Raw genomic sequence first — 18,470 nt, 5'->3', positions numbered from 1 at the left:
AAATAAAATAAAATAATAATAATAATAATATACAAATCACGTGATGCACAATGCAATTGCTCACCATCCGCCGACCGATGCCCAGCCAGTCCCCAAGCAGCGGCCCCCCCGGCCAGCTTTCCCCCAGTTTATGTACTGAGCATGACATCACATGGTATGGAATGTTTCTTTGGCCAGTTTGGGTCAGCTGTTCTGGCTGTGCCTGCTCCCAACATCTTGTGCACATCCAGCCTTCTCAGTTGGTAGAGCATGAGAAGCTGAAAAGTCCTTGACTAGTGTAAGCACTGCTCAGCAACAACTAAACCATCGGTGTGTTATCAACATTGTTCTCATACTAAATCCAAAACACAGCACTGTACCAGCTACTAGGAAGGAAATTAACTCTATCCCAGCCGAAACCAGGACAGAGATGAACCACATAACACTTACAGTGCTCTGGGTGGGATGGATGTGCTGTGTAAAAATACATTATGCTGTGAACTGTTTGGCTTATATTCCTTTGAGTCGTAAGCAATTTTGTGAACTTGCTATGATAACAGAAGTGTAAGTGAATGTTCTTTTTCCAGTGATGCTTCTTGACGAGGGTAGAATCGGCAGCCAGTTCTGAATGGCTCAGTTAAAGACTGCATCTTACTTTGCTAGGTCAGGTTTCTTGCACTGAAGTATTCTTCTCTCTGTAGCCCTGTGGTTGCTGCGCAGTTTTCAGACAATCTGTTGAGGTTGTTTCTGATCCATATCATGTCTGTGCCTGCTATAATGACTCATCTTGCTACGCTAACACCTGAGGTAAGTGGGTGATGTAATAGTACCAAAAAACCACTGAATATCACATAAGACCACTTGTTATTCCATTTTATCAGCTCTTGGAACAGAGCATTGGCATTTCTCTCTTTGCCAGTTTCAACTCTCTGTTGTGGAAGCGCTTGATCCCTACACCCTCCGGATACTCTGGGTTTCTAATACCGCAGGCGTTATTAACACCAGTGGGATGATGGGCTGAACTGCCTTAAAATAAATAAATAAAACCAATAAAAATAAAGGCGTATGTGACACACAGCTCGAATTTTTGCATGTCCTTATTCTTCCATTTGTGTAACCATAGACAGAGCCAAAGCAAAAATCAGTCCGTTGCATGGCAAAGGATCTGTGATGGTAACTAGTAGGCTGTCCACTAATCTAATTTAATTTGACTGCTCCTCTGTGTAGCTTGGTGCAGACAGACAAGTTTTGTGCCAAATGGGCATTCTGTGTTCTTGCAGGCAGACAGTTGCAAAGGTCTGTCTACAACTAAAACATGGCCTGTTCACCTGCAAGGTTTTTTATTTCCTAGACCAGCTTCATGTCAAACACTTACTCTCTTCAGTGCAGCAGTCTCAACTTGCTGCTTTATTTGGAAAGAAAAGACAATCCGAATTGCTGATGGCAGATCAGGTGTGGTTGTTCTGTGTGGCACTTCTCAGCCTCACGGGCAGTTAAATTCTGTCTTTCAGCGTCTGGCAGTGATAGAATCTCATGATCTTTTCCGCAAGTTCATCCTATTTTTAAGTCGTGAAGCACAATGCCGAGATGTCTGCGTGTGCCTTGAAGGAAGTCACACTCTTTGTTTGTTGGGTAAGGACCTGTAACACTTCTTTTTTTTTTTTTTTACTGTGCTTGGAAGAGAGTCGAGTCAAATCTTCATTTTCCATGGGTCAGAGCTGCCTCCAACTCATCATTTTGTATCCTTATTTAGATGATTTCTAAATAATAATTGAGATTTATTTGGGGATATTGCAAACATGGTTTAAGGCCCTTGCAAATGGAGGAAGAGTCAGAGACTTCTTGTATACATGTCATCATACCTAAACTGTGAAGTATTATCTCCACTAGCTTTTCACTTGGACTCTGAGAAAGTCTTGCAGTATAGCAGACTTGAATCTTAACTTTCCTAAATGAATATGCTACTGAAATATTTAAGTTCACATTTCTGTAAAAGTAACAAGAGGAACAGTTGGAACTCAGGAATAACCATGGATCATCTGTAGCTTATAGTACTTTGTAGAAGGTGTTGGTGGGATACAGTTGAGAAGGCGGCCAAAGTGACGTGCCACCTTAGTGGTTGATAGAAATCCTCTCCTGGACCTGAAAAGGTGTGTGAGTTCATTTCGTCTGTTATGTCTGTAACCACTGTCCCACAGCATCTGTTCCTCTTTTAAGTCTTGCTGTGCTGGTCATTCCGCCAGGTAATCTTGTGTACTTGGGCTCCTTGAACGATAAAGTTCTTGAGGAGGAGACAGCCCATTTTGTGGGAGTGCTCATTCACATGCTTTCCTACTGCCAGAAGTACGTTTCACAAAAGAAATCCAACCTCACCCACTGGCATCCTGTTCTGGGATGGTTTTCACAGACTGTGGATTATGGGTAAGTAAGGAGGACCTTATGGTGATAGATGATTAAGCCTCTCTTTTTATTTTTTTCCTTTTTTTTTAATGCTGCGATGTGTTTTATGTTTTGAGATGAACAGTGTGACCCTATTCAGAATAACTTCTCGGATATTTCAGGTTATATCTGCACAATATGAACTGCTGCATTCATACAGAGACTATTACATGAGGAAATTAATTTAGTATAGTTAGAGTGGTAAACAGTGGCCATACTGGTACACTCGATACAGGACCTGTATATCAGCTCTTCCTGTGAGAACCATCTGTAGGGTGGGTGCATGCTCCATTTTGACTATGAGCTAAATGTATCAAAGTATCACTGTCTGGTGTTTTATTCCAGCCTGCCTTCTAACATGCCTCTCTGACTTGTCTTTCAGATTGAATGAGTCCATGCCTCTGCTGACAAAGCAACTGCAGCATCTCTGGGGAGTCCATATGATCCGCATCCTCTTCAGTGATGTGCTCAGCAAGAAATTGCTGGAGAATCAGGAAATAGCTCAGCTGCCAACACAGCCAGTTTCCCCTCAGAACAGCCTTCCTATGAAGAGTCAGTTCTGGAGGGTTGCTTTTTGTGTGTGTGTGTGTGTACGCGTGTCTGTCTCTCTCTCAGACTCACAGGGCTTTGACTTTTCCACTTAGGCTAAAAGCTTTGACTAATTACTTGCAGCAGCTGCTGCTGCTTAGGTGGGGATATGGTCTCTCCTATTTGTAATTCCTGCTCAGAATGCCTCTGTGACCTGGGGCAAGTCTCTTACTTTGGTGCTGTGAAAATATTTGCTTATTTTAGCAGTTTTTTTCATTGTTTCTCAAGTAGCTGAAGTGCTTACTGCATAACTTAGTACTTCCCAAGGCAAGATGGGAGGCCAGCTTCCCAGGTGAAAAGCAAGGTGAAGCTGGCTCGTGGACCTGTGATGCATGGTGATTCTGCAGAAGAGTATTTGGAATAAGACAGCTGTAATCTAGCTATTTTCTAGCTGCTGCCCATAGCACTAGATCCTGTGGTCATTAGTTACTGCAGTTCTGGTAAGGTTGTAAGTTCTAGAGTAACGCCCCCACGGAAATATTCTTCTGCATTGCTAGCAGCTGTACAGTGTTCTGCCAGAAAAGTCCACCAAAGCCTACTGTCTGTGGAGTGACGTAGTCTGCTTAAAATCATCTTTATCGCATGGCTGCCAAGTGGCTGAGAATAAGAAATGGTTTGGAATAGGACTTCTGTCTCCTGAGCCAACATCTCATGTGCTTCTCTGTCACCAGATCTTTTGAAGAGAGCTTTCCAGAAGTCTGCATCTGTCCGCAACATTCTCAAGCCTGTTGGGGGCAAGCGAGTGGACTCAGCAGAAGTGCAGAAGGTGTGCAGTATCTGTGTCCTGTACCAAACCACTCTCACAACGCTAACGCAGATCCGCCTGCAGATACTCACAGGTCAGGGCACATCTGTGCTTTTCAAATCACTTAAAATGTGGAGAAAAAATAGATTTTTCTTATTAAATTCTGTTGACTTGTTGGTAGTTTTATTACTGACAACAGTTTATCGACTGGCTGGGTGGAAGGCTTGTTCCATCCTGAATCATACATCTGATCAATAACATTCATCACTTCTTTATCAAGCATTAACTCTCCAGAATACAAATTGAAGCAAGTTTTCCTATAATGAAACCTTGCTTACTCCATATCAAACTTAAGACTGAGTCAGTGTTTTTGAGAAGCCTAGCAATATTAATCTTTATGTGGTGCAAACACTGAATGCTTTCATACATCTTAAGAACAAATTACCTGTCTTACAAATGGATAAGCACTGTTTTGGTTTAGTGGCTAGAGCAGAGGAATGAGTCCAGAGCCTTGGATGCTTTGTTTGTGGCTATAGTGGTGACCACAGGTACAACCCCGTTCTTTGTGTTCTCATCTCTAAGATGGCTGTAATAGTGATTGGATCACAGGAATTAAATCTTTTCTCTTTAGAAAAAAGAATATTGCAAAATAATTAGTGGGAAAGGGCTTCAGATGCGCAAACGATTAATGCCTCGTTAAAAGCTTTTTTCTGCTTTTCTGGTGATTGTACATCTCCTGTTAATGCAGACAGGCTTGGGAGCCAAATATGATGCTTATGTTCCCTTCACGTAAAGTGTTGCTTTGCAAAAGGATCTTTCAGCTCTAAGTCAAGTTCGTCTCTTTGACGATCCTTTGCAAAAGGATCTTTCAGCTCTAAGTCAAGTTCGTCTCTTTGAGTCTGCGTGAACAAGCAGGCAGAACAAGCTTTACTGAGTGTGCTTTATATTTTTCCATTGCTAGGCCTCACTTACCTGGATGATCTGTTGCCCAAATTATGGGCTTTTATCTGTGAGCTGGGACCACAGGGCGGGTTAAAACTTTTCTTGGAATGCTTGAATAATGATACAGAGGAATCCAAGAGGCTGCTGGCCATGTTGATGCTCTTCTGTGACTGTTCCCGCCACCTTATCACGTAGGTAGCAAGCAGAGGGTGCTCTCTAGATTTGTGATGTGAAGCTGTTGTTCCTTATGTTTCAAGAGGAATAGTTAAGGTATTGCTGCCTTTGCGTAAAGATAACTAGGCAGAGTAAAGCAGCAAGCTTTTCAGGTAGAGTCCTGAGAAATAAAGGACTTCAAAAGGACTTTTCCCCTCAGCTGTGTGCTGCTTAAGGAATATACAGCTGGCTGAACTGGTAACAAAGTATTACAACGCTGGTTAGGGAGGGGGAAGAAATATTTCTTCTGCTGCTATGGGCAACAGTTGTGTCAGTCCAAAGCAAACGCTTCGATGAGTCCAGACATGCTTTGAGGAACAATGTTATAATACTGCTGCAAGAAAGCTCCCCAGCTTACGTGCTTCTGTTTACAACTCCTTTGCTGTCTCGCTCATAGACTTACACAACACAAAGGATGGGAGAGGGGGTGGAAAATTGCCTTTGCTAGTCAGTAGAGACAATTTTCTTAGCTTGAATGATGAAAAAGTTTTCTTGGGGATGAGCGCATAGGTCCTTTTAACTATGAAATACAGGCTTTGCTTGTATCTCGGACCTTTCATATTGTCTCTGTTAGGATCAGATATCGATCAAAATCAATAAATAAGGTTTAGTTGTTTATGACTTTAGATCCTCGTGGGTGTCATTTGTCATAGAAATAAGAGCTGCTGCTAAAGGATAATGTGCCTTTATGAAAATTTCAAAAGGGAATTAAATTTACGCTTGTGCATTTGCATTTGTTTTCTCTGATAGGATTCTTGATGACATAGAAGTCTATGAAGAGCAGATTTCATTCAAACTGGAAGAGCTTGTTACCATCTCGTCTTTTCTGAATTCCTTTGTATTTAAGATGATCTGGGATGGAATTGTAGGTAAGTGCTTTTAATAGCTTGAGTTGAGGTTACTATTAGAATAACAAAAGGCATTAATTTTGGAATTTGAAGCTTCTGCTAATCATTACTTTGCACAAAGAACCGTACTGCATTGTGTGGCATGAGAATATGTCCCAGTCTTTTGGTGTCCGGATGCTGCTATTGTGCTTGGCACCAAATACAGTGCACTTTTCTATTTCCAGTAAGAATTGGTGTAACAGACATGATGGGCATGTTGGTTTTTGCCAGAGACTAAGTTTAGCATGACTGGGCCATGTATTGGACAAGAATGTAATACAGTGCTTTGACAAAGCAGAGCAGGCTTGCTAGGGTCTCCGTAGATACGTAGCGTTGATCTATATGCTGGTATAATTTGGGTACAGCTCAATTCTGGCAATTAGATGAGATAGTCCGTTTCTGTTGTGATGGCTCAGTTGGAGCTGGCTGAGATGGCTTTGATGTGGCTAAGAGTTTTTTCACTCTGATCAAAGAAGAGACTGTCTGTCTTCCGGGAGGCACAAAATCTCTCCCTTCCGACTGAAGGCAGTGGATGTTAGGAGAAATACACCTGTCCTGTTAGTGGGGGGCAGATGATCAACATGTTGCTCTTGGACACTCCTGTTACCTAGGGTGCCTGGACATTGCTGCTTTGTTCCTTTTGTTCAGAAAACGCCAGAGGGGAGACCCTGGAGCTGTTTCATTCTGTCCATGGCTGGCTCATGGTCTTGTATGAAAGGGACTGCCGCAGGCGTTTTGCTCCTGAGGATCACTGGTTACGCAAGTAAGTGTTCAGCTCAAGGCAAGGGTCGTGTGCAGCTGTGTGCTTGTCCCAGTGCACCAGCTCCCCTGTGGGTGGCTGGTTTGGGATCCCTTCCTTTAAATTGAGTGCCTCTCATTCTGCCTGTGAGATCAAGGTCAGAATTGCTCCCTATGTTTGCATTTAAGGACGCCCCTCCTATTGTGCTTCTCTTCTGTGGTGTAAGGATTAGCTGCTGCTCATGGAGGGTGATGCTTTGAAAACTGACTCAGCACATAACAGCTTGAGTGTCTCTGGTCGTCTTAGATGTGTACACCTGAGCACTTAAGTCATCTTTGAAATCATTACAGGTTTCCTCTCTCTCCTACTCCCAGCTATTTACCACACCTGGGCATTTCTCAGGGATCTCTGAATCTGTGCCTTTCTTTGTAAGGGACCTCAAACCCAGCGTGCTCTTCCAGGAGCTGGACAAGGACAAGAAACGAGCCCAGCTGCTCCTGCAGTATATCCCGCACGTCATTCCCCACAAGAACGTGAGTGGGATGGGGCAGAGGATGGAGGCTGAAAAGCCAGTGACCTGGGTGGCATGGGATGGAAGGGACACGCGTCTTGAGCATTTTGTGACATGGAGCTTGTGATTGAAATGCCAGTTAAACAAAAGTCTTCTCCTCCCCCCACCCTCCAATGTATTTCCTCTAAACTGTCTTGATTTCTCTCATTGAGAGAGCTTATTTTTGTGGGCAGCTGCATAGAGTCATCCAGCAGTGCATGAAGTGGCTTTGGAGAAAGTCTTTATGCAGAAAGCAGAGTGTCTTTTTGCAGGTAGCAAATCTGCAGAGATGACAATTTTTATGTGGCGATAGGAAAGGTGGTTTTGTTTTCAGTATTGTCAGTACCCTGGCCCTCCCAAAGCAGAGCTTCAAGGATTTCTCTGCCCCACTGGGGAACAAGGAGGCAGATCCCACTATTTCTAGTGAGTAGGTGACAGTGGCATCATTGGGCCTAGCTGGGAACAGGACAACCAAGAGCTAGTTCTGGGCATGCATCAGGAGCATCTGAAAGCCCTGCTGCACTGGAGGATAAGGATCCTTGTGGATGAAGACTTATATCTGGTTTCTTTTTAAGAGGGTGCTGCTTTTCCGAAATATGGTTACAAAGGAGAAGGAGAAGCTTGGGCTGGTTGAAACCAGCTCCGCATCACCTCATGTCACACACATCACTATCCGCCGCTCACGTATGCTGGAGGTGAGTGACTTGGCTTGCAGAAGCCAGCCAACAAGCCAGTAACTTGATGTGACAAGAATGGGGTGTGAATTTTGTTTTTATATCCTCTGTGGATGCTGAGGGACCCAGTGCCAGTTCTGTCTGCTTTTGTATGAAGTGACATTACAGGAAAATGCTGGACCTTAGTTCAGTTCAGACTGCTATAAACCTGGAGTTTTGGCTAGGAAAAATACTGGTCTTTTTGGACAAAATTCAATGATGAATGCAGATTTCTGTGGTGTATCTGTCTCCTGTCTCTGCTACATGTCTGCGTGGGTGTTTCACATGTCTCCCTGTATGATTGTCCTCTGGCTCTTCTGGTCTGTGTAGGATGGATATGAACAGCTACGGCAGCTTTCCCAGAATGCCATGAAGGGAGTGATCAGAGTGAAGTTTGTGAATGATCTGGGTGTCGATGAGGCTGGTATTGATCAAGATGGTGTCTTCAAAGAGTTTCTGGAAGAGATAATAAAGAAGGTGTTTGACCCCGCACTCAACTTGTTCAAGGTATGATGCAGGGCTGCAGATGCTGACCATGATGACCCACTGCAGAAAGAAACTGACTGGCTCACTGTACTGTTATCTCTGTTTGTGTGCAGACAACCAGTGGTGATGAGAGGCTGTATCCATCCCCAACATCCTACATTCATGAGAACTACCTACAGCTCTTTGAGTTTGTGGGGAAGATGCTTGGGAAGGCTGTATATGAGGTGAGCCAAAAGTACCATACTAGGATATTGTCACTGTTGGTATAGCACTGTTCAGAAGCAGTTCTGTGATGGTGCCCTTTGCCTTCGAAAGCATCTGTCACATGCTTGGGGAGGTGTTACTGAAGAGGTGAGTTTGAAAAAATGACTTGGATAAAGTTACTGATGATGGAGCAGTCTGGCACTTCTTCAGGCATGTATTAAAAATAATTTTGGAGGCAAAACTTGGGACATACCTTGATTATTATTCTTGGTGCTGGGGACACTAGCTGGAATAGTCTGTTATTTTGGTGTTACACCTTACAAGCATCCATTTGTTGATACCTTACTTAAAGGGACATGTGGCTAAAAGGAGGATGGGATGACAGAATGACCCTCTCCATGTAAAGTAGTTCTTTTAAAGGAAACGTGGGGTTCCCCTGTTGCCTTTTTGCACTGCTCCACTAATTACTGGATTTTAAGAGGATATGGTTTTCTTAGCTGATTTCAACGTCTTGCATCTTTGCACTTGTTCCACAACACATGATCTGCCTGCAGGCCTTGTAGGTAAGCAAAGATGTTGCACATAACAAGTATGCGGCGGGACCTTACCTATGCATTCTTGTTGTCTGTAGGGAATAGTTGTGGATGTACCATTTGCTTCCTTCTTTTTGAGTCAGCTACTTGGGCACCACCACAGTGTCTTCTACAGCTCCGTAGATGAACTTCCCTCCTTGGACTCTGAGTTCTATAAAAATCTCACTTCAATTAAGGTTTGAGCATTACTTTTCCTGTGGTTCAACTCCCTTATCACTGGCTGCTGCTAGAAATAATAGAACTGCAAATGCCTTTGGGATACTGATCATCTTTAAAACCACCCTGGAAGTAATTGGTGATTCTGAGGCAGGTTGGCAGGTAGCTGTCCTGTGTTTTTACTGGAGCAAGCAGGGATGAGAAAGGAGTCTGAAGGTGTAAACCTGGAACTGGCAATCAGGAAAGCCCAATTTTTAGCCTCAGCTCTTGTGCAGTCTCCCCATAACCTAGAGCAACTCGTGTATTTGTTATGCTTTGGTGCCTCGTGCCTGTTGGGGATTGCTTAGTGGAAGAGTAATAAAAAAATGCAGAGCTGCTATCCTGCTGCTAAACACTGACCTTCTTTCCCTTTCTCTGTTGTTCCTGTAGCGTTATGGTGGTGATATCAGTGACTTGGGCTTAACGCTGTCCTACGATGAAGATGTGATGGGTCAGGTAGGCTTTTATTCAATGACTGTGTTGGACCTTATCTCTGTTCCAAACACCCTCCTCGTGCTAGGTGGTGACGAGCAGAGTTCTGGGCACTGATGGTCAGAGTCCACAGCCCTGGCTCAGGCAATCCCTGTTTCTCCTGCTTAGATCCTAGCTGCTCCGCATGGGAGCGTCTCCCTCACTTGTCCGGCTGAGGCTACCAGGAAGAGCCTTTGAAGCACTAAGAGGGATCCTGAGGATCGTCGCCCACTGCTGTGGGAAAGCATGTGGTGCCAGAAGTGGCAGATTGTGAATATAAACAGTTGGCAGCAGAACTAGGTTTGACTCCTGAGCAGAGGTGTCCTAGTTTTTATTAGTGTCCTTAAAGCAGAGAAATACACCTGCAGTCTGACTTGCCAGCAGAAGACAGCTATTATTCTCTGCTGAGCTTTCTGAGAGCTGCTCTTGAGCATCTAAAAGTCGGGCAGTCTGTACAAGTTCGTGCTACACAGAGTGCTTTTTACTCTGGTACTTGTGTTTCTGGATATGTCAGGTGGATGCTCTGTGTGGCCCATCTGAACAAGAATCCTGAGGGGACTGACTAGTAAATGACCTTGTGTTTGATTGTGGTTAGGGCTTAGCTCTGCTCTCCTTTTACAAAAAAATGCCTGTGCTGAAAGGCTGGCTCAGCTTCAGAGGTTCTCTGAACTCAGCCATAGGATTCTGCAGCTTCGTTCAATATTTAGCTGTGGGCAGAGAACAGCTTTTTCCACAAAAAGGTTGCCTTCTGACCCTTAATTTTTTCTAGTGCCAGGATTTTTTCTTTTCTAGTTGAGAAACATTGGTTTTTGCTTTCCCTGCATAACTGGTTTTCCCCTCTTTTAAAAAGAAGAATCTATGTGAGTAGGGAGGAACTCCTTTTCTTTAAACGTAGCCGTTTCCATCAGAGAAACTTGAAGCGTGTCAGGAGATCTCTTGGCCTTGAGGAGAAAAGGCTGTTTGTCAGTCCCTTATGAAGGCTTGAAGGTTCTTGGTTGCCCTTGTGCCTTGGGTTCTGTGATGCTGTGTATGCATAGCTGGAAAATATGGACAGATAAGATAAAAATGCCGTTGCTGTCTGTATATGCTGTTGTTGCTGCAAATTCTGTGGAGAGACCCCAGCTAGCGCTAAGCCTGAGCACCGTTAGCAGTGTAGATCCAGTGGCACAGAGCTCAAAGACCACTAAGTCACGGGGTGTTTATCTGGGGCAGCTTGTCCTTGAGAGCTTTGCGTGCTGCAGTTTCTTATTCCTAAGCTGGCTAGTTTGGACCTAGCTTGCGTAAATCTGGTAGCAGCAATAGCAGTGTAAACGCACCTGCAAAGCTGCGAGGGTGAATGGGAAGCAGCTAAGTACTGATACAGCCCTGCTCCGCGCAGGTGAAAGGTTGCAGCCACTGCACAGTGGGCTGAACACCTTGCTGCTGCCTCAGGATTGCTGAGGTTTCGGCTTTGAGGTTTTTTCCACCTTAAAAATAAAGGTAGGAAACAGCATATGAGAGCCCAGCAGTAAGACATGGAAGGCTGCAGCACTCAAAACTTCAAAATAAACCAGGGGACTCCTGTTTGCCTTGTGCTGTGGCCATGCTGAAGCAGCCAGGTGGGGTAACCCTGTGGTTCCTGAATGAACTTGTGTGTCCCCACTAGGTACGGCTCTGTGTCGGGCACAGGGGAGCTGAGCTCATTCCCCGTGCTGGGCTCCCTTCTGACCTTGGAAGTCACCTGGAACTGAAGCACAGAGGCCACTGTAATATGTGAATAATGACTTTCTGCCTCTTAGCGTTGGTGCAAAGATGAGTCATGACTCTGTTGCTGTAGCAAGCACCCAGAGGGTCCCTGCTGTGTCTCTGAGCAGTGCTGTCGGCTGAGCACCAGACCCTGGCCTGGCAGGGCAGGGAGGAGATACTTCCCAGCTGTCTCGCTTTCTGAGCGCTCTCCGTTTCATGCCTTGAGTGCCCAGCTTGAGGGACAGTGAACTCCAGGGAGCTCTGTCACTCACGTGGCCCCAGATGAGACCTGTGGAGCAGACAGTTTTGGATTGTGCTGTTAGACTGAGCTATGCGAAGGCTCTGAGCATGTTCAGCCTCTGGATTCTGGGATTGCGACAGTCCCCCGGGGCTCTTTGAATTGATTTGTGTGCAGTTCAGCAGTGATGGATCAGACTAGAGAGGAGGCTTCCTCAAAGAGGGGCTGGCTCCACTGGTGGGAGAGTCGGAGTTCCCTACTGTTCAATTACTATGTTAATAGTTAAGTGAAACTGGTTCAAGACAGAAGCAGGATTATTACTTAAATTTTAAATCCTACTGTTTTATTGTAAAAACAAATGTTTTATGGGGAGGTAACAGCGTGGCATTTCTTTCCATTGTGGTTCCAGGCAGTAATTAGCAATACAATCATTTCTTCCCTCAGCTTGTTTGCCATGAACTTGTTCCTGGAGGGAAGACCATTCCTGTTACCAATGAAAATAAGTAAGTACAGCAATTAGATTTTTAAGGTCACCGCTGCAAAATACTTTATTCTAGTTCCTTGGGCTTGCATCTGGAATGAATTGAGATAGATTGGAGTAGAAGGAGCACATAAATATCTTAATAGAATTTACTGGTTACAGTTCATCGGCAGAAATTGTATTAAATTCGATTTGCAAAATAAAAATTGACAATTTACTTCTTGAAACAGCGCTTCTGAGGTCAAAGGCACACAGCCTGTGAGATTCTGCAGGATTTAATGACGGTGATAGATACAGACAGATGGATTCAAAGCAATTCAGGCACACAGTCATGAACATAGAGGGCACAGATGCTCAAAGACACCTTGGAGCAGACAGATCTTCTCAGAATGATAACATGTGGCAGTTGTATAAAGCACTGTTCTTCAGAAGAGACAGTGGTGAATTCAAATGTAGTCGACAGTCGTACTTTAGACACAGGAAATCAGAGGAGACACTGAGCCCTGTAGCTATTTTCACAGATAACCGGCTTTTAGATAGTTATCGTAAATGTCAACTCCGGAGCCTGAAAACCAAACCCACCTTTTTGTTCCCTTCATTTTTTTTTTCTTCTCTATACCCTTCAGTGATCATAAAAGCAGGATAAAATATCTATTAAGCAGATGTGTGTTTGAACTGGTAATCTGGGGGTTGTTCTCTTTAATGGCAAGTGAAAGCTGGATCCTACCTGAGGATTTGTCTTTGTTAGACGTGCTTTGCAATCTGATGTTCCCAGTCTTTTCCCTTCTCGAGCTCTGACCAGGGAGTTTGCATTTGAAAGGATCTTTCTCTGGCTTGTCAGAAGTCAGCTCAGGGAGAAAGTTGAAAGTCCTGTATGTTACTCTACTCGCTTATAGCAGAAATTTTGAAGCTTTTGTGCAGATGTGCACAGAAGTTGGTAGTTGGGAGGAAGCAGGAGAAGCGTTGTAAGTGGAAGCAATCTAGAAACAGTTCTGTTTGTTAATGGCGGAGTGAGGTTACCTAGCTGAAAACCCGGTCAATGTGGTTGTGGTGGTGTCTGCCTAGGAGCTGATGAGGAAGAATCAGCAAGTTCGGTTGTTTTGACTGTTGGTGAGAAGAGGAAGCCTGATGGTGCTCCCTCTAATAAACAGTGCACCTCTTCCATACTCCTGGGATGAAGGTGGAAATCTCCTAAGTGTTTTTTGGTGTGTTGATTCTCCAGCCGTGCGTTTCAGTGCAGGCAACATCAGAGCCCAGACAGTTGTTTTTCAAACGTAGAGGAGTGCCTGTGACTGGGGATCTGATCCTTTAAAGAAGAGTTGGATGCATGCTCCCCTCTGTGAGCTGCTGTCCGGCCAAGGTTGATCGAGTGATTATTAGAGCCAGCTAGTCCCTGGGTTGGGAAGAAGCCCTGAGAAATGAGCAGACAGTCCCAGAGGCGGGGGGTGGGGGGGCAAAGTCTGGGCAGAAGAACAGCTATTTCTGCTTAGATTAAGAGCAGGGCCCTGAAGGAGAGAGTATAATGCATCTCCAGGCAGTGCTAGTCCCTTTTGGGCTGGAGAAGGCAGGTCAGCATCCTTGTTCCTGCACCGGTGAGGTGGTTGTCCCTTGCTGCTCCAGCTCCCTCACTGCCGCCTTCCCTGTCACACGCAGGATCAGCTACATCCATCTCATGGCTCACTTCCGGATGCACACACAAATCAAGAGTCAGACAGCAGCACTCATCAGTGGATTCAGGTCGATCATTAAGCCTGAATGGATTCGTATGTTTTCTGCACCAGAGTTGCAGCGGCTGATCTCCGGTGACAATGCTGAGATTGACCTCGAGGACTTAAAGTAAGTGAGCAACTTGGTCTGCTGGTCTTCTCACTCAGCAAACCAAGCCATTTTATTATATAGCTATATGGAGGTTTGCAGGGGACTGACTCTTTCACAACTTTCTGCTTCTCCTAATTGAAATTTGAGGAGCAGACAGAAACGAATGGAGCTGAAGAACATGTTCCTTAAAGGTAATTTGGACAAAGTACTAATGAATGGGAAGGGTCCTTCCTTCCACTGGCTCCTGAGCAGAATTTCTCTCTGCCCTTCCCTTTTCTCTGATCAAGTGCCCAGTAAGCGTTGGTGGGGGCTCAGTACTGGCAGAGTGAACCCTGACTCGTGGCAGGTATTGATCCTTCCAGCACTTGTCAGCCGGCAGCTGTGACCCTCCTGCTGCAGTGGGACACAAGCCTATCGCAACCTTTCTCTCCCCAGAAAACACACGGTGTACTATGGGGGCTTCCATGGGAGCCACCGGGTCATTATCTGGCTGTGGGACATCCTAGCCAATGACTTCAGCCCTGAGGAGAGAGCCATGTTTCTCAAGGTAAATGCAGTCATTTCAGCCCAGCCTGCCATTTGGGGTGGTTGGGCCAGTGCTGTTCTCCTCCTGTTAGCTGGGTGCTTTCTGCACTAATAGAAGGAGTGTCAGAATGCTTGATGCCTTAAAATCAACATCCTGCTCCCCTGCAGAGGGGCAGCCGTGGAAGCAGAGTTCCTATAAATGCTCTTGTGTCACCATGAATAGTCCTGTTTTCAAAGGCTAGCAGAGCTGTGTGCTAAAGCTCTGCAGTATTGTACTGGGGGGGTGCTCAAATGCCAGTCCAAGCAGCTGTCTGCTGTGACTGCGTTAGCCGCATGTCTGTTATAGCCAGGCTGCTCTCGCTGCTGCTGTCTTTCACTGTCCGTCACTTTTTCAGTTTGTTACCAGCTGTTCCAGGCCTCCACTTTTGGGCTTTGCCTACCTCAAGCCTCCTTTTTCCATCCGCTGCGTGGAAGTCTCTGATGATCAGGTAGGTGCCCTGCTTGCTGGTGTCTCACACATTCCCTGCCAGGCTTCTGGCAGCCTCCTTCCCTGCCCAGCTTCCTCATCTCTGTCTGACCAGGAAACTCTAAGGCATTGAAAATATATGCTCCACAGGGTAATGTGAAAACAACCTTACACTAATAGGATGCATATGGCTGCACCTACCTCCTCCCACACACAGCAGCACTTGGGCTCTTTTTGCCTGTCTCCAGGGTTGTGTTTTCTCCTCGGGACCTCCCTGTGCCCCGTGCCTCTGATCCTGCTCCCCTCTGCTCCCTGCGAAGGGACCCTGCATGTGTAATGGCAGTTGCAGTTACAAGAGAAGCTCCTTTCTGTTGTGGGGGACAGGGCTTTGAGGTTTGACTCTCCCTGTTCCCAGCAGACAGGTTTTGTGTTAGCACCTCTGCCCTGTGTATAGGCACCCTGCTTTTGGAAGGAGCACAGCAGAGAGGTGCAAGGGTGATGCATTTCTGCCCTGTTCCAGGACACCGGTGACACACTGGGCAGTGTGCTACGGGGCTTCTTCACAATCCGCAAGAAAGAGCCAGGTGGGCGTCTCCCAACCTCCTCTACGTGTTTCAACCTCCTCAAGCTTCCCAACTACAGCAAGAAGAGCATCCTGCGGGAGAAGCTGCGCTACGCGATCAGCATGAACACGGGCTTCGAGCTGTCCTAGTTGCCATGGCCCCGGACTCCGCAATGGGCGCTCTCAGAGCTGCTGACTGCTGCTGGAGGTGGAGGCCTTCATGCACAGAGGATGGATCAGCTCCATGGGAGCTGACTGCTCACTCGAGGGCTGGAGAGATGCAGCTGATAATAGAGGTTTACAGGGAAGAGCTTCTGGGCTAGACAGGGCTGGCTCTTCTTAGGCACTTCTCCAGGATGAAGGCGGTGATGGGCCTGACCCAATACACTTCACTTGACACCCACGTAAATCGTCTTTAAAAGCAAACCCCGGGGGAGCATAAAAGGAACATTAAAAGTGCCAGTCAGATTTGCGACCGTAATACCCCCCAGCAGGCTGTGCAGTCTGGGCAGCTGCTGCTGTGGGAGTGTTTCTTTTTCCTTTCCCAGGAGATGGTCCAGTTTCTTAGTGGGTGGAAGTCAAGTCTGTGGGAAGCTGCACAAAGGCAGAAACATGACAGAGCCCACAAGGAGACGAGCACGAGGCTGCAGCATTGGATGTGCCACAAATGGGCACTGTTTACTCAGGACAGGTACTGTGCGGGGGCTTCCTGACGCCCTTGCTCTGTGCAGGGCCCTTGCGTTTGTCTTGGAGAATGAACCACTGGCCCAGAGTCGAGAAGCAGCAGGTTAAACACAAGCAGATGGACCCTGCCATTCTCAGGAAGGCTTCAGAGTGCTATAGGTTAAGAGCTCAAGCAGCAGGCGTGGGGGTCAGCGTGCTGAGCCAGCTGTGCCTCTGCCAAGCTCTTGCCAGAGCCTGTGCTTTGGACGAAAGTGGTTGTTTGAATTTGCTCAGGAGCAGAAAAGGTTTAATCTTATTTAGTTTCCAGAGGATAGGAGCTGGCACGCAGCTCGGGCAGCCCTCACTCCCCAGCACAGTGCTCAAGTGGGACAGGTGCCCCCTGTGCTTTCCAGAAGGGGAATGGGTTGAGCTGCCGAGAGCCCCTCTGGAAACCTCCGCTGGCAAAATTCCTCTTACTTGGATAGAAGTTTCACTTTGTTTGCAGGCTCTTTTGTTAGGGAGATGTGCTGTTTCGAACCAGGACTTGGTCTCTGCGTAACAGCCACATTTGCTTTGTTGCCAAACTATTTATTTTGGTTGCTTTGTCTCTTTCTGGCCTTATTTTTAACAGTTGATGTTTGCCTGTAGCAGGCAGCTTTTTCAGGTTGTTCTGAAAGGGAGGGTGTGAGTGGGGGGGTGTGCACGTGTGTGTGTGTTGGGAAGGTGTGGACCCTTCCTGCCATTTCTAAAGAAGTCCAGAGCCTGACTTGTAAAGTGTCTCTGCAGCTTCCCAGCCTTGGTCCCTCGTGCTGCTGCAAGTCCTGCCTCGGCCCAGGCCAGGTGAGAGGAGAGACTGCCGTATCCTGGGCTGCTCTGTCCTTGCTGGGTTTCTGGCACGAAGGAAAGCCATGTATTCTCCTGTTCGGCACAGGATTAAAAACCAGTCACCTTCTCCCTTTCCCCTGTTGCCGCTCACTAATAAAACAAGCTCCCACAGAGGCTGCTAGTATCTCCCCTGGACTTCCTTTCCCCTCCTTACTTTCCTGTGGCGCTGGTGACCCTCACCCTGTGCTCTGGCCCCTCTGCACTGTATGGGCAGATCGGCTCGGAGCCTTGCTGCACAAGTCAGCTTGCAGCAGCCGCTCTGGTGCGAGGCTGCCATACCCTACCTCATCCTCTGGCTTGCCTTGGTCCACCTCGCGGGGATTCGCATCCCCAGGCATGCTCAGCGTAGCACAGATCTCCGTACGGAGAAGGCTCCCTGGGGTCTTTGGAAGACCCTCTTAACCACGATATGTTGCACATTTCAAACAGATGAGAAAATACTTGGCACCATTCAACCAAGAGTATGGAGATGGCCTTTGCTTCATCTTTCTCTTTTGTCATCTTCAGCTGATTTTCAGAGAAGTAACCCTTTTTTTAGAACCAATGCCTGGAAACGCACCTGGAAAGCAACGTCAGGATCCTTTTTCTATGTCAACTCAGTAATATTAAACAGGAGTGACTGGAAGTGTTAGTGAGGACAGGAATGTCTGCATTCAGAGGATTCAAGATACTGGACTAAGTGAGTCCAGCGAAATTAAAAATGATAGTAAATTTTTTTTTTTTTTCTTCACATAGAGCATTTCAGCGTTAATGAGTTGTTGACTGTGTAGTTGAGAGGTTTAGGCACTGACTTGTACCAATCATAGTTTAAAATATCACACAAGATCTCTTTTTCTCTTCTAGAAAAATGCAGTGTCTAAATAGAGCACAACGATTGTTCAATGAAGTGAGTTGTTGAACACGGTGAAATAAAATCTTTGCTCCCCTTTTTTCCTTCATTCCTCAGGAGTACAATTCCTAGAAAAGATCTTAACGCAGACTTAGCTAGGTCCCTCCAAACCTGGAAATATTGCACTATGAGACACTACATCCAATTTTGTAGCTAGCGTATAAAACGTGGTTGTCTAGTAAACGCCCTGGTGGCTGTGTGCGCAACAATAATATTGCTCGTCAGTAGCTGATTTCTGTATGACTGGGAGGCTTTAATATATTTTTACCTGAGCAGAAGGCTGCGAATGTGTATCGGTCCCTGCCTGCACTGCTGTATTCTGCGTGGGTGTTCTTTGTCGGGCAGGGATGGTTTTGCCATGGGAGATTAATGACTATTTTTTCTATAGAAGGCTCGCTGCTGTGGAGACCTTGGTTATATCCCTTGTATCAGAAATGCAGGGAAGAGAAAAATAAACCTGGTATGAGTAAGACG

At 46.1% G+C, this 18,470-nt stretch overlaps 1 protein-coding gene across 1 annotated transcript in view; it reads left to right on the top strand.

Annotated features, from left to right (window-relative positions):
- Positions 1 to 18,470, top strand: part of UBE3B (ubiquitin protein ligase E3B) — a 24,213-nt gene extending 5,743 nt beyond the window's left edge. The window contains exons 10-28 of the mRNA XM_009283842.2: positions 681 to 786; positions 1,491 to 1,611; positions 2,223 to 2,400; positions 2,801 to 2,970; positions 3,678 to 3,845; positions 4,713 to 4,884; positions 5,657 to 5,775; positions 6,442 to 6,556; positions 6,966 to 7,065; positions 7,658 to 7,777; positions 8,126 to 8,302; positions 8,395 to 8,505; positions 9,117 to 9,254; positions 9,664 to 9,729; positions 12,152 to 12,210; positions 13,842 to 14,024; positions 14,442 to 14,553; positions 14,927 to 15,019; positions 15,518 to 18,470. Coding sequence (XP_009282117.1) covers positions 681 to 786; positions 1,491 to 1,611; positions 2,223 to 2,400; positions 2,801 to 2,970; positions 3,678 to 3,845; positions 4,713 to 4,884; positions 5,657 to 5,775; positions 6,442 to 6,556; positions 6,966 to 7,065; positions 7,658 to 7,777; positions 8,126 to 8,302; positions 8,395 to 8,505; positions 9,117 to 9,254; positions 9,664 to 9,729; positions 12,152 to 12,210; positions 13,842 to 14,024; positions 14,442 to 14,553; positions 14,927 to 15,019; positions 15,518 to 15,709 — 2,500 coding nt within the window. The 3' untranslated portion in view covers positions 15,710 to 18,470. The remainder of the gene's footprint in view (positions 1 to 680; positions 787 to 1,490; positions 1,612 to 2,222; positions 2,401 to 2,800; positions 2,971 to 3,677; positions 3,846 to 4,712; positions 4,885 to 5,656; positions 5,776 to 6,441; positions 6,557 to 6,965; positions 7,066 to 7,657; positions 7,778 to 8,125; positions 8,303 to 8,394; positions 8,506 to 9,116; positions 9,255 to 9,663; positions 9,730 to 12,151; positions 12,211 to 13,841; positions 14,025 to 14,441; positions 14,554 to 14,926; positions 15,020 to 15,517) is intronic.

This window comes from Aptenodytes forsteri, unplaced genomic scaffold (genome assembly GCF_000699145.1).
Source record: "Aptenodytes forsteri isolate BGI_AS27 unplaced genomic scaffold, ASM69914v1 Scaffold118, whole genome shotgun sequence".
Lineage (NCBI taxonomy): Eukaryota > Metazoa > Chordata > Aves > Sphenisciformes > Spheniscidae > Aptenodytes > Aptenodytes forsteri.
The sequence above is the reverse complement of the archived record's forward strand: the minus strand, read 5'-3'. Positions and strand labels throughout refer to the sequence as shown.